The 16,306-nt window shown below is 39.7% G+C and overlaps 1 protein-coding gene across 1 annotated transcript in view; it reads right to left on the bottom strand.

Annotated features, from left to right (window-relative positions):
- Positions 1-16,306, bottom strand: part of LOC131351815 (uncharacterized) — a 226,357-nt gene that overhangs the window by 19,077 nt on the left and 190,974 nt on the right. The window contains exons 49-50 of the mRNA XM_058387420.1: positions 4,282-4,452; positions 315-482 (exon numbers count right to left, since the gene is read on the bottom strand). Coding sequence (XP_058243403.1) covers positions 315-482; positions 4,282-4,452 — 339 coding nt within the window. The remainder of the gene's footprint in view (positions 1-314; positions 483-4,281; positions 4,453-16,306) is intronic.

The raw sequence follows: 16,306 nt of genomic DNA, 5'->3' as shown, positions 1-16,306 counted from the left end.
AGTTTCAGCTTCAGTTTCTGTTTTCAGTGAGTTTCCTTATCCTTTATCCAGCTATATCTGTTACAGAATCAGTGCACATTCATCCTCATGTCTTAATAAAATGGATAATTATCAGTCTTTACTGTTACTATTTATAACTGTTCATGAAAAAACTCTATCCAGAAATGTTTCCTGATTCATCAGAAAACTGAACATTACAATGTGACATAGTGACATCAGATCATTCAAATTAAACCATTAAGCAGAATGAAGTCATTTTCAAAACCTCAAATACTAAAGTGGTAGAAAGATAAAGTTCTTTCATTTCTCCTCACCTCAGTGTGTTCAGTGTACAGTCTGGATCCTGTAGTAAATCAGTGAGCAGCTTTACTCCTGATGCTCCAGGGTCGTTCCCTCTGAGATCCAGCTCTATCAGGTGAGATGATTTCAGAGCTTCAGCCAGAGCAGTGTATCCTTCCTCTGTTATACTGCAGTCTGAAAGACTAAATAAAGGGCAAACGACAAACATCTTGATTTCTGATTTATTTTATTTACACTGAACAAAATTATAAACGCAACACTTGTTTTTGCCCCCATCTTTCATAAGCTGAACTCAAAGATCTAAGACTTATGTACACAAAAGGCCCATTTCTCTCAAATATTGTTCACAAATCTGTCTAAATCTGTGTTAGTGAGCACTTCTTTGCCAAGATGATTCATCTACCTCACAGGTGTGGCATATCAAGATGCTGATTAGACAGTATGATTATTGCACAGGTGTGCCTTAGGCTGGCCACAATAAAAGGTCACTTTAAAATTGGTCCACTCCTTCAATGGCTGTGCAAAGTTGCTGGATATTGGCAGGAACTGGAACACGCCGTCATATACGCCGATCCAGAGCATCCCAAACATGCTCAGTGGGTGACATGTCCGGTGAGTACGCTGGCCATGCAAGAACTGGGATGTTTTCAGCTTCCAGGAATTGCATACAGATCCTTGCAACATGGGGCCGTGCATTATCATCCCGCAACATGAGGTGATGGTCGTGGATGAATGGCACAACAGTGGACCTCAGAATCTCATCACGGTATCTCTGTGCACCTGTGTTCGTTGTCCATAACATACGCCTGCCTATACCATAACCCCACTGCCACCATGGGCCACTCGATCCACAACGTTGACATCAGCAAACCGCTCACCCACAAGACGCCATACACGTGGTTTGCCATCTGCTCTGTACAGTGAAAATCGGGATTCATACGTGAAGAGAACACCTCTCCAAAGTGCCAGACGCCATCAAATGTGAGCATTTGCCCACTCAAGTCGAACTGCAGTCAGGTTGAGACCCCGATGAGGACGACAAGCATGCAGATGAGCTTCCCTGAGACGGTTTCTGACAGTTTGTGCAGAAATTTTGGTTATGCAAACCAATTGTTGCAGCAGCTGTCCAGGTGGCTGGTCTCAGACGATCTTGGAGGTGAAGATGCTGGATGTGGAGGTCCTGGGCTGGTGTGGTTACACATCGTCTGTGGTTGTGAGGCCGGTTGGATGTACTGCCAAATTCTCTGAAATGCCTTTGGAGGTGACTTATGGTAGAGAAATGAACATTCAATTCACAGGCAACAGCTCTGGTGGACATTCCTGCAGTCATCATGCCAATTGCACACTCCCTTAAAACTTGCAACATCTGTGGCATTGTGCTGTGTGATAAAACTGCACATTTCAGAGTGGCCTTTTATTGTGGCCAGCCTAAGGCACACCTGTGCAATAATCATGCTGTCTAATCAGCATCTTGATATGCCACACCTGTGAGGTAGATGAATTACCTCAGCAAAAGAGAAGTGCTCTTTTGTTAGAATTATCTTTTTAGATAACTTTAAATAGGTTAGACAATGATCAATGGTCCATTGGAAGTCCTTGTTCCTCTAGTATGTTCTAAACTCAGGGTTGATCCTAACCACAGGTCAATTCTAGATTTTGCTCTACCATTAGGTTTGAACCAGGTGAACTGTTGATCATTTCCATTGAATACTCTCCATATATCCATTAGGACATGATCACTGATAAAGCTCTCAAAGCTTGTTGTGATGTTGTGAGGTTCTTGCTGGCCATCTATCCATTACTTCATTTGGAACCATATTAAAGTCACCACCCTTTAAAACGTACTCAGTAGAGTAGTTCCTTTTCAGTTCCTCTACAGTTACTGTTATTTGGTGCAATAACGCTTTGTTTTTAACATCATTATTATAACCATAAACATTTACTAAAATAAAAGGCACATTTTCAATATCCAGTACCACTGCTAGCCAGTGTCCTTCATTATCTGCTCTCACAGTTAGAACTTTACCTGGGCATCTATTGAGGCCAGTAGCCACCCCTGCTGCCCGATTTGTACCTTGACTAAAAATGATTTTATCTCCCCACTGCTGAGATCAATATTTGACATCTGATATCAGAATGTGTCTCCTGGACACAGTTTGCTTTTTGTGATTTACAAAACAAAAATATCGCCTTATGTTCAATTAGGGTTGCAAAGGGACGGAAGAATTCCACAGAATTGACAAACTTAATGGCAATTTTTTTAAATTTAGAAATTTGGGGAAATCTATATAAACTGTATACACAAACATTTAGTTTGGTTATAAGCTGACATGCAAACAAACTAATGCATAAATGAGATTTTGACTTTGATTTAATTGTAAGTAAAACTTACAATTAATTCTTTCACTGAACAACAAAAGCATAAATATTGAATGTAAAAAAAGAAAACATTTCCTTATGTTTGCTGTAAAACGAAAGCATCCCTCACCCTTTCCCTTCCAAAAAAGTCCCATTCAAAACTGTAATCGTCGGGTTTATATGCAGAACTGTGGCTTCAATATTCTTGTGATGGTCAGAGCCTGGAGAATTAGGAGGAATTCCCCCCTTAAGTGAATGAGGGGGATTCCGTGTGTGTGTGAGAGAGGCGGGTAAATATTTGCTCAGTCAATGTATTTGTTTTTACGATAGTAAAATTGTTTTAAATATTAAAATGTAATATTTATGTAATTTACATGACTACTCAATGATTTTGTGTGCAGGATTGAAGAAATGACCAGTACATGTTATGGAGAAAAGCACAGTGCATGTGGGGGCATGGCCTCAGTCACCCTGTAGTGCTGTGTGCATGTGATTGAGGAATATACAGGGTTGTTTTATATGGTTGTTTTAACAAAGATTATGCTGCAAGATTTTCTCAACCACATTTAAGTTCCCTGTTATAGGCTAACCTGCAATTTTGGAAATTCACAGTTTATTCCTATATTTTCCCATTAATTCCCATATATTCCTGTTAATTTCTGAAATTTTGCAATGCTACGTTTGATAGAGACTAAGTCCCCTAGTGTTAAAGGAAAACAAATCTGTTTTTAAATGAAACAGACCACATGAATTAAGACACTGCTGGAACAGTTTCTTAAAAATAATAGGTTTTAGAAAAAAAAGAACTTGAGATTCAAGTTCCATTGTTTGCTCTACTATCCACTATAGGAGCATCTAGATAGGTTCAATAAACATTTCTTAATTTTCCTCCTCTGTGATGCATCTACAATTGATGAAACCACAATTGAAGGACCCCTGAAACCAGCCGCCTTCCCTTCACGCCTCGCCTGCTCAAGGATTCTGTTACTGATTCTGCCTGTCCTGTATTTACTCTGTTCACTGGATTATTGGACTGGATTCTGTTACTGATTCTGGATTATTGGACTGGATTCTGTTACTGATTCTGGATTATTGGACTGGATTCTGTTACTGATTCTGGATTATTGGACTGGATTCTGTTACTGATTCTGGATTATTGGACTGGATTCTGTTACTGATTCTGGATTATTGGACTGGATTCTGTTACTGATTCTGCCCAGCCTGCTTTACCCTGGTTTTCGGTTGTTCTATGGTTGTTATCTGAGAATTCTGCCATTTCCAGTGCTTGCCTTTATTAAAGACTCTTATTTTGAACTTTGACTGTGTTCTGCATTTGGGTCCTCACCTGCCTACCCTGACACTATCTCTCTAAACCAGGGGTCTCCAACTGTTTCTTCCTCTGAGACCTTGTGTTATATTATTAGTAATATTTATTCACACAGCTTATTACCATAAACTAAACCAGCTGAATAAGATATTTTTGTTTCAACTTTAAAAAATGTCAATATGGAACATCATATTTTGCAATAAATTTTAAATTGACATAAGCAGCATGTTAACTGTTGAGTCGAGTTAATTGATTTAACACAGAAAGCTGTTTCATCACATCACTGAGTTACTCACAGCAGTTTCTCCAGTTTACACTCGTGTTTCTTCAGTAGATCACAGAGCTTCTCCACTCCTGAGTCTCCCAGTTCACACCCACTCAGATCCAGCTCTCTGATGTGTGATGGATTTGTACAGAGAGCTGAAGACAAATCAGCACAGGATTTCCCTCTTACACTGTTACATAGTCTGCAGAGGAAGACAGCTTTATTAAAAATGAAATAAATGTGTAATGTTTGTGTTCTGTTTAACTCAGAAAAAAAAATTATGAAATCTTTAATTCAATAAAATGTGCAAAGTTTTAAAAGAATATTTTCTGAACCCACTGCATATACCTAATACACAGTACTTTTATAAGATACCACAACTAAATTATTATAATTATAATAATTATTATTTAAATATTATGTATATACACAAATATTCAGAAAATATTTCTAAATCAATTATAAAGGACTGAAGAATATTAAACTGCTAAAAGATTATTAGTGTTATAATAAAACTGGACTGTTTGTAGACTGATAGCTTTAAAATGTAAAGGTTCATTTCTCACTTTAGTGTCTGCAGTTTACATTCAGGATTCTTCAGGAAATCACACACATTTCTCAGTCCAGACTCTCCTGGTTTATTCCTGTTCAGATTCAGATCTCTCAGGTGTGAAGGGTTTAAAACCAGAGCAGAAATCACACGTGAACAGTCTTCATCTGTCATACTGTCTCCTTTATACAACCTGGAGAGAGAGTTTTTTTAAACTTTACAATCCTTTTTTTACACATAAGTAATATGTAGTAATATCAGGGTGACTCAGTAATTCAATAAATACACGTTAAAATATTTCAATAAATTAAGAGATCAGAGAATGGAGGATTTAGTTTAGCTCTGGTGCAAAGCAGAGTTTCTCTTTTGATACAGAGCACTAGCATGACATCACACTGTCTCAAACATCTTCACATCATTCATCTTTGTGTAGAAATTAAAATAAATTAAAATTCTTGATTTAACAAGTCTGAGGAAAATTCTCTTTGCATCACAGTCTGAGTTTTGTGCAATTTTGCTTTTTCTACTCAGGTATATTGCCATTTTGGCTTGACTAAATATAAAATTGATCAACTGGCATTTGAACCTGTTCCTCCTGGCACATTTAAAACCAAAGATAAAACACTGAAAAGTAAAAACATTAAAAGCCTTTAAAATTCTCTGTAAAACACAAACAATGACTAATCTGGAGCAGTGAATAAAAGCATGAAAAATTGTTTCTCTGTGAACATGGACAGATGTGTGCAATATCAGGGTTTAAAATGGAAATAAGAGTTCAGAGATAATACAGTGTAAAAGTCTCCACTCTGGTTTAATATCATCCGTAAAACCATGTACATTTCTCCATGGGGTGTCTACCCTCCCACTCAAGCTTTTTATTATTTAAAACCTTTACACATGCTCTGTGGAGCAGCTTCCCTGACACTGACCCAAAGTCCATCCCCCTTTCGTCCCAGCACTCCAGGAGGGGGCCAGCACACCCAAGGTCAGGAGCGATGATCAGCTGGGGTTCGTCCTATGCAGGGCCAGTCTCTGTGTGCTGATAGTCCATTAGTCTTTCGGCAGATGAAGAACACTGCAGTTAGTGTAGACTGTCCAAGAAGAAGTCCACTAGCAGGGCCTGGATATTCGCTAGCAGGTTCGGTGGCGGATCCACACATGCCAGTTTGTGCCAGAGAGACGACGCGGTGAGGTTGTTGATGACCAGCGTTCACTCACTGTAGGCCACTGAGTCTGCCCTTCACAGTTTTTGTTTAAAAACTCATTGTTCCCCAGGTAGACACCCAAGTATTTAAAACCACCTCTTTTCCACGCTAAGCCTCCTGGTAGTGACGGTTGCCCACCTCCCCACTCCCCAACTAAAATGGTTTCAGTCTTTGGCCAGTTAACCTTTGCAAAGGATAAATTCTGAAAGTCCTTTAAAATCAGTTAAAACATTCACATCTTCCTGTGCGTTTCTCATCACTACCAGATCATCTGCATAAGCTGATAAACATGTTGAGGCATTAACATGTGGCATATTAAAACCAGAGAGATTACTTCTTAACTTATTTAAAAGAGGTTCAATAGCTAGAGAGTACAACATTCCAGAGAGGGAACAGCCCTGCCTGATCCCCCTGTACACTCTAAAAGGAGCACATAAACCACCGTTAACCTTCAGTACACTCAATTTCACTGTACAACACCCTGATCATGGCTTAAAAAAAAAACAGCAACTTCCACAAATATTCATGTTCAACCCGGTAAAAGCCTTTTCCTGATCTAGGAAAATCAGACCAGTCTTTAAGCCCAATAGCCTGGAGACGTCCAAAATGTCACGAATTAAATACACGTTATTGAATATGGACCTATCAGGCACACAGTACGTCTGGTCCTGGTGAATGAGCTGCTCCATTACCTTAGTCAGTCTCAAGGCTAATGCTTTTGAGAGCAGCTTGCAGTCAGTGCACAGTAGTTAGACCGGGCGCCAGTTTTTCAGATGTGTCAGGTCTCCCTTTTTCGGTAGCAGGGTCAGGATGGTCCTCCTGCAGCTCAGTGGGAGTTCACCTCTCCACATGCTGTCCTGTAGGGCAGGACGTGCTGGATGTCCTACGACAGCCCAGAATGCCTTGTAAAACTCAATAGGGAGACCATCTATACCTGACGCCCATCCTTTCTCCATCCCCTGGAGAGCCTCATGAAGCTCCTCCAGCGTCAGCTCCCTGTCCAACTCTGGCTGCTTGCTCAGAGAGCTTTGGCAGGTCCATGAGGAAGCTGTCCTCCACCACTTCTGCCCCTGACCACTCACTGCTGTACAGCTTTGAGTAGAAGCTTACTGTCTGCTGGCGAATTTCAGTGAATTTCAGGCAGCTCCAGCACTGCTCCAGAACCCACTGAGCTCTTCTCAGTGGAGCACAGCTTCTCCTGGTCTGGTTGAGCCAAGCAGCTCTTCACAGATAGCCTCATCAGAAATAAAAGGAGGGACATTGAACATAACCTTCTTAGATGGGGAACTGAGGGGAGAACCAGTATTCACTCATTATTCCATTCTGAATCAGCTTTCTCACTTTTTCTACATTATTCAAGAACATCACAATGGCACTGTTCATTCTGGAGGCAGAGACAATGTTCTCATGCCCCACCACATTACCGACTGCCAAACAACATTCAACACTCGCCGGACACACAACACGGACACCGTGCCGGCGAGTCAAACTCACACAGCCTCGCGTTCGGATCCGCCATAACCACGCTTCACTGCTACTCACACACACCTGCACACACCCGCTTACACAGTTATTATTCACACACACTAAGTATTTAAATAATCCAAGACATTAACCGGGAAAAAAAAACAAAAAAAAAAACACGTGTCGAAAAATTGGCAACACCAACCGCTCTCACGCTCTCCACATGCCACACTCGCCTCTCTGCCATGTAACTTTGTTTACTAGTTTCAGTTTTGTCTGATGAAGCACAGACTGTCCTCGTCATTTCACTGAGTTCTATAACACCCGAAAGTTATCAGGGAATGGTTTAGATTTCAATCAAAATTACTAAAACACATGCAGTATGTTGGTGATGTACAGATGGTATGGTATCGCTGCTGTTTCCTCCAACCATCCAGAAACATGCAGGAAGGTGGACTGACTACACTAAACTGCCCCCTAGGTGCCCACCCTGAGAGGATGAAGCGAATACACACTTACCAAAACTGGGCAGAAGATTGGAAAAAAGACCTGGTTTTTAACTGAATGTAATGGACTGGAGGCGTAAGTATAAGAATCTATCTGCATATTTATTAATAAACAGCAGGCAGAAAACGTAAACAAAGGCAGGCGGAAAGTCTAAACCAGAAAGTCAAACACTATGCGTCTAGACCAAAACAGAAACCGAAACTCGTAGACCCGGGAAACAGGAAAGGATCATACACATTAATCATCTCAGAATTAACTCAGGGCTTCGCACGTGACACAAGGAGACAATACTACGCGTTTGGCCAGAGGGAGCATGCTGCTTAAAAGTCCTGGAAGCAGGAAACATGCGCACAGTCAATATTCAGGCAATGGTTCCCTCTGGTGGTCTGGATCAGCATACAACATGACACTGAAGCTCTTCATCTGAATCTGTAGGATTTTATTCATTGTGCTGCTTCCACATGATCGACTGAAAATCATATGAATGAGCAGGTGTACAGGTGTTCCTAATAAAGTGACCGGTGTGTGAAAAAATAAGGCTGTTATGGACATTAAGGGTCATTCATTTCAAGGCCAGTCCATGTAGAAAATTACATCTCCATAATAAAATAGTAAATTTTATGTTGATATTTTAGCAGAACCATAACACATGAGAAGACAATGATGAATCTTATTTCAGTTTGGGGCAAAGTTCCACTAACAATTTGAAAATTTAATAAAACTATAATTACAAATTATATGAGAAGCGTCTATTTGTGTTTGGAGACTCGGACAGTGTTTAATATCTGTGGGAGGGTCAGTGATACACACACTGTGAGAATAAATACAGCAAGTAGCAGCAGTCACACCTTTTTTCACAACACGAGGTTACATCTGTACTGAACATTACAAACATCTGTATCATGAATAAATAACATTAATAAAGTTCTTCCAGGTCCTGTAAAAGCTACATTACAGTAATGTAGGAAAATAGAGATCTGTGTGTTTCTAGCTGTTTCTTACCTAAGTTTCTGCAGTCTGTAATGTGGATCCTGCAGCAGAGCTGAAAGCTGCTTCACTTTGACGTCTTCAGGTGTTTTGTTGTTCAGATCCAGCTCCGTGTGCAGTAAGGGGTTTTTACTGAACATTTTAGTAAGACACGTGTAGGCTTCCTCTGCATCAGGACTTTTCAACAACCTGTAGAGAAAAATGATATGGAGACGTTAATAACTGTGTACTGAGAGCAATAAGGAGCTGATGGTGATGTGCTTTAGCTTCAGTTTCAGCTTCAATTTCTGTTTTCAGTGAGTTTCCTTATCCTTTATCCAGCTATATCTGTTACAGAATCAGTGCACATTCATCCTCATGTCTTAATAAAATGGATAATTATCAGTCTTTACTGTTACTATTTATAACTGTTCATGAAAAAACTCTATCCAGAAATGTTTCCTGATTCATCAGAAAACTGAACATTACAATGTGACATAGTGACATCAGATCATTCAAATTAAACCATTAAGCAGAATGAAGTCATTTTCAAAACCTCAAATACTAAAGTGGTAGAAAGATAAAGTTCTTTCATTTTTCCTCACCTCAGTGTGTTCAGTGTACAGTCTGGATCCTGTAGTAAATCAGTGAGCAGCTTCACTCCTGATGCTCCAGGGTCGTTCCCTCTGAGATCCAGCTCTATCAGGTGAGATGATTTCAGAGCTTCAGCCAGAGCAGTGTATCCTTCCTCTGTTATACTGCAGTCTGAAAGTCTGAACAAAGGATAAACAATTGTCTTGATTTCTGATTTATTTATTTTTTTATTCATACATAGAAAAATGTATCATTCATTGTAAAAAAAAACTAATTAGACTAATTAGTTAGACATTACCTCAGAGTCTCCAGTTTACAGAGTTTATTCTTCAGTTCCTCAGAGAGCAGCTTCACTCCTGAATCCTGAATCCTGTTCTTACTCAGATTCAGCTCCTTCAGGGTGGAGTGTTCTGATCTGAGAGCTGTGAGCAGAGCTGAACATCCTTTCTCTGTCAGATTACACTCACTGAGCCTGAAAGCACAATTAATCACAGGGGTTTTCTTTAGCACTTCTGTATGCAGAGGGACGTCTTTTCTCCCCAAACTACTCATTACTACTGAAAAAGACTGAAAACTAGATGAATGATTGATGATCTAAAGACAAACCATTCAGCATTAACATCACTAACTGAAGTTTACAGATTAATATAGAATTCAGTTCCTTACTGAAGTGTTTCAGGTCTGCAGTGTGGATCCTTCAGTAGATCCTTCAGTAAAACAGAGAGCTGCTCTACTCCTGAGTCTCCTTTTATTTTCCCACTCAGATTCAGATCCGTCTGCAGTATCGGGTTTATACCCAGAACTTCAGTCAGATGATCAGAAGCTTTCTGTGCATCAGGACTTTTCAACACCCTGTAGAGAGAAAGAACAGAGAAATGCTGACACTAATTATATATACAGCAATGCAGTGTGACTTTCAGTAATGTCCAGTCCACAGTGGTGGAAATAATGGAACATTTCTCCTAAAAATTTGTTTTGTTACTTCAGCACTTTTCATGTTGAGAATTTCCTTTTTCAACCTATAATTGTAATTAACATTGGAATTAAGTAATTATAAAATAAATAAAGTAACCATGTACTTTTCTAGTGCACTTGGGAATTGAAGAAAAGACTTTTACTGTATGTAATGATGTGATAATGACTTTCTTCTTCAGAGTTGTACTGATCAGATATACAGTGGTGTAAACAGTGAAACTGAAGCAGTCTGATGAGTCTTACTAATCAATTACTCAGAATCTAAGGCTGGATTTTACAAATACTGTGAAAAAAGCTCACCTCAGTGTCTTCAGTTTACATTTTGGATCATTTATTAAATTCCTGAGCTGCTTCATTCCTGATTCTCCAGGATCGTTCCCTCTGAGGTCCAGCTCTATCAGGTGTGATGAAGGGTTTGATTTCAGAGCTTCAGCCAAAGCAGTGTATCCTTCCTCTTTAATATTAGAGTCTGAAAGTCTGGAGAAAATGGAAACATGTTTAATTTGAAAACAGAAACATGGGTTTCTGTGTGGTTTAACAGGAAAAGCTCTCATCCGATCAGGAGACTAGCCATGCTCTTAGGAGGGGAGGGGCATTAGGGGCATTCTGAGCCCATCATGAACATCTATGAGCTGGTGTATGCTGGCAGATGGCACTTTCCTCTGAGTGTGTAACACTGCCCTGTGATGCAGCGTGAGCAGAAGATGTTGGCTGGTTTCATGTGTCTAAGAGGCAACACCTGTTAACCTGATCATAGCTAAACTGTGGTGTGATAAGAGATCTGATTGGTGGATTAGAACAGGACGGTGACTGAATTGGGAGGAAAACAAATATCACAAACCCAGTTACCCTGATGAAGATTAATCTGTTCTGAATATTACAAATATGTTCAAAATGATCTCATTCCACCTCCATGATCTAGTAACTTATACAATCAAATAACTTACAGAAGCTTCTGGAGTTTACAGGATGAATTCTTTAGTAGAGTAGAGATCTGAATCCCTCCTGAATTTCCCAGTGTGTTCTCACTCAGGTCCAGTTCTGTCAGGTGTGAAGGGTTTGAAGTAAGAGCTGATATCAGATCAGTACAGCCTCTGTGTGTAATACTGCTCTTATTCAGCCTGCAGACAGAGAACACAGCTGAGAAAAAGATCTCCAAACAGAGTACAGATAACCAACCATCATGAACATCTAAAAATAAACTGCTGTGTCCAGAATTGGACAGAATGTAGTGGACTGTTTATCATCACTGTGTGAATGTACATTAAATTTCCATCAGAGCAGGAAATCACATCAAATCCAGAACTTTCAGTGCAACAGTACTGTTTACAGCAGTAGTTTATATAAAACATAGTAAGAGAGCTTTATAGCTTTACATGTGAACAAAAATATTTATTTATTCATCATGAGGTTAAGGTTTATCCTGGTCAGTGTGCTGGGGGAAGTGGAGTCTATCCCAGGAATACTGGACATGAGGTGGGAACACACCCTGGACTCTTGTCCATCACAATCATTCACACAATCACACCTAGGGATCATTTAGCATAAGGAGGTGGGAGGAAACTGGAGAACAACGAGGAAACCCACAGGGAGAGCATGTGATATTCCACACTGCCAGTCCCCTGAGTTCAGGATCAAACCAGGAACCCTGGAGCTGTGAGGCAGCAACACTACACCACTGCTAACAAAGAGGACAAGATTAGATGCAGAAATCAGACCACACACCTGAGTCTCTGAGGTCTGCAGTGTGGATCCTTCAGTAGAGCAGAGAGCTGCTTCACTCCTGAGTCTCCTTTTATTTTCCCACTCAGATCCAGTTCTCTCTGCAGTAAGGGGTTTGTACCCAAAACTTCAGTTAAAGCAGAACAGGCTTCCTCTGCCTCAGGACTTAACAGACTGCAAAGGAAAAAACAAACTGTCAGACTGGCCTGCGCCACATCATTAATTTTATGAGATCATGAAGGGCTGTAATTGAAGTCTATTTATATTTCTATATTTGTTTATCATATTCTGTCAATTACCACAAACAACCCAGACTGAAAAATAGAACAGGATGATTCTAATGAAAAGAAGGGCTATGTCACATAGCAGAGGTGTTGATACCTCCATCACATGGGTGAAGTGAAACACAGAGGTGGATGTAAGTACAGCTGGAGCAGTCTTTACTCAAAAAACTGGGGAACAATCCAACAAACACCAGGCAAAGTCACAAATCCAATAAATAGGCAGAAGTCAGGAGATCAGCAAATGGACAAACAGGCAGGGAGAAAACACAGAACTCAGCAAACAGAAACACAGGTCATAAACACAAGAGCTAACTAACGAACAGGCTATGGCTATGGCTATGGCTATGGCTATGGCTATGGCTATGGCTAGACAAGAGACTACAGAACAGGGAACAGCGCTCAGCATCTGCGATTGCGAACACTGATACTTTGTGACAAAGACATGACACACAAGGGTTTAAATAAACGGACAAATCAGGGATGAAACTGAAAACAGGTGAAAACAATCCTGACACAATCGGGGAATAACCAATGACAATACAGGGGCGGAGACATGACGTGAATCAATACAAACACATGGTGAAGTAAACAAACATAAAACAAAACCAAACATAGACAGAAGATAAAGAGAACATATGTGGGCATGAACTCATGCTGCTGGTTGAGGGTTGAGTGTCTCAGGATAAAAGAAACTATAAAAGTGTATGCACTATTAGGCAATAACATTTATACTGATTATATTAAATGTTCATATGAACAGATTCCTGTGTTTAATGATATTTAATTGTATAACAGCTCTGTGATGAGAAACAGGATTAGTCTTTTGGGATGATCCTTTTTTCCTGATTCTCTTTAAAAGCTTTTAGCCAGAACTGAATCAGTAAGCAGGAAATTATAAAGATATTTGAGATTTAATAGAAAGTACTTTCATGATATATTTTCATGCATATTTTCTTCACAGTAATTGTAATTATGCATTTGTTATGTATAAATAGTTCACCTCAGTGTGTTCAGTGTACAGTCTGGATCCTGTAGTAAATCAGTGAGCAGCTTCACTCCTGATGCTCCAGGGTCGTTCCCTCTGAGATCCAGCTCTATCAGGTGAGATGATTTCAGAGCTTCAGCCAGAGCAGTGTATCCTTCCTCTGTTATACTGCAGTCTGAAAGTCTGAACAAAGGACAAAATCATTGTACCAGTAGAGATGTATCACTGTATTTTAGTGGTGGCTACAAGAACATATGTCTACTCAAGACAAATCACATTTATTAGTTAATCAATAGTAATTTATAAAGTAAAAATATACTGGATACTCAGATGGTTGTTCATAAATCCATATATTAATTTCTTTAGTTTTCTTTGAAAAAACCTTTAGTTAACGTTAAAATCCTGCTTAATTTTACATGTACAGGTGTTATACCCCTATACAGATCAGAAAATAAACATGTCATTATCAATCTGTTATTATTTTCCTCTTTATTCTCTGTGTATTAGTTTCATAGGAGAGATGAACTGACCTGAGTTTCTCCAGTTCACAGTTTGGACTCTTCAGTCCAGCACAAAGCAGCTTCACTCCTGAGTCCTCCAGAGGATTACTGCTCAGATCCACCTCAGTCAGCTTGGAGGATTCTGAGCTGAGAACTGTGTGTAAAGCCCAGCAGCTTCTCTCTGTCAGGTTACACTCACTGAGACTGAAAGGAGAAAATGTCAGAGGAACCCAGAAAACACTGAACGCTTTCTGAAGACAGACATAAAAATAAGAGAGAAACTCAGCGATATACACAGTTTATTCACAGTATTACCAAAATGACCAGTGCTATGAGTGTGATGGGTCAGTATCAGAGGTTGGGTCAGTATTAGTGATGCACTGTTAAATGTACGTTTAAACCACTACTGATACTGAAAAGAGAAATCTACTTTATCAATATTTATAATTAATCATTTAGGAAACATTTTCTTTCAATTTCTTTCATCTGGTTGCTGCCATGTGCCGTTGATGATGAACTCCTGATAAGCTCTTTCCGCGACACGGGGTATACAACATATCACTTCTATCAAACTATTCAATTCAATAACACTTTAACAAAAATGATCCTCACAGGAGCCGTGGATGAGAAAAGCAAATTCTCATCCACGGCTTATTGCACGTCAACAATCAACTTGAGATGAATTCATCAAGACTTCCCAGAATGATTCCCCAAAATTCAATATTCAGTATAAACTATTCCATGATGCTCCTCCCATATTTTTTAATAAAATATTTGCTCAAAATTTTTTCCATAATGTTTAAGTTTCAGCTTTTTAATTTCGCATTGTTTCTGGCTTCTCGATTTTAGATTCCCATTAGACATTAACACAACATCTACATCATTTTCTGGCACTCTTAGCCACCAACATTTTGTCTCTGCTTGAGTATCTCTCCACTCTTACCCCCTCAGACTTTCCTGCTTCTCCACTCTACCACATCCTGCCAGCTGTGGCTGGAGCTTATACTTCAATGTAAACTGAGATGGCCTCTTCACCCCATCCGACCAGTCCTTCTTCACTCGGACCTTATCCTCACATTCATTCTAGTCAGCCCCAGCCGGGGCCTAGCTGCCTACCATTTCATTAAACTGCAGTTTTCATCAAATTCTTTATAGAGTGTGTTTATTTCCAATTTTTTATTTCCCACAATAGTATATTTAACAGATAGCATGAGAGAGGACTGAGCCATTAGTCTCTAGAAAAGTAGTAACCTCTCTCTCTGTCTCTCTCTCTCTCTCTCACACACACACACACACACACACAGCAGTCATTTTGCCCACTCACAATGATCCATGCTCGGAATATATTTTATGTGAACAATTTACAACACTTTATGTTCATTAATGTTCTGCTCAATAGCTCAGTGTGCTCAGGTCAGCATTCCTCTCTATTAAACACCCTGTTTAAACACTGTAAAGGTGTTTTATTGGGTTACTTGTAGTGTGAGATGATGTTATAGATGCTCCTCTTGACATTTCATGGTTTTCAGTGTACTTTCCTTTAAGAATTAATCAGTATTGTAGATTCAGATCTCTGCTATTTTCCATTCATCTATTCATTAGTGCTACAACAGAAACATCACATGGTATCACCTGGTATCAGATGTTGGTATCAGAAAATTTTTTATGAATACATGTAAAAGTACCCAGTATCAGACTGATACCTGACACCAGAACCGGTAACAATGTCTCTGTATTTAGGATGAATAAATTATCCAGAGTATTTAGGAGTATTGCTGTAAAATCCAATCAGAACAGCTCCTTTAATTCCTAAAAACTGAGTTTAACAGAGAAACAGGTTTTACTTACAGAACTGTTGTAGCTTCCTGGACGACTGGTAACAGTCTCTTAAAGCATTCATCTGATCTTATAAACTTCTGTAGGTCAAACACTTCCAGATCCTCCTCTGAGGTCAGCAACACAAAGACCAGAGCAGACCACTGAGCAGGTGAGAGTTCAGCTTCAGAGAGACGACCTGAGTTCGTGTAGCTTTGGATCTCTTTCACCAGTGAATCATCATTTAACTCGTTCAGACAGTAGAACAGATTGATTAATCTCTCTGGAGATGGATTTTGTTCAAACTTTAACTTGATGTACCCAACTATGTCCTTTCGGCAGTCAGAGCTGCTTCCTGTGTGTGTCAGTAGACCTCGAATGAGCTTCTGATTAGACTCCACTGAGAGGCCCAGAAGGAAGCGGAGGAAAAGATCCAAGCGTCCATTGTCACTCTGTAAGGCCTGGTCCACTGCACCCTTGAGGAAGTCG

Source organism: Hemibagrus wyckioides, linkage group LG04 (genome assembly GCF_019097595.1).
Source record: "Hemibagrus wyckioides isolate EC202008001 linkage group LG04, SWU_Hwy_1.0, whole genome shotgun sequence".
Taxonomy (NCBI): domain Eukaryota; kingdom Metazoa; phylum Chordata; class Actinopteri; order Siluriformes; family Bagridae; genus Hemibagrus; species Hemibagrus wyckioides.
The sequence above is the reverse complement of the archived record's forward strand: the minus strand, read 5'-3'. Positions and strand labels throughout refer to the sequence as shown.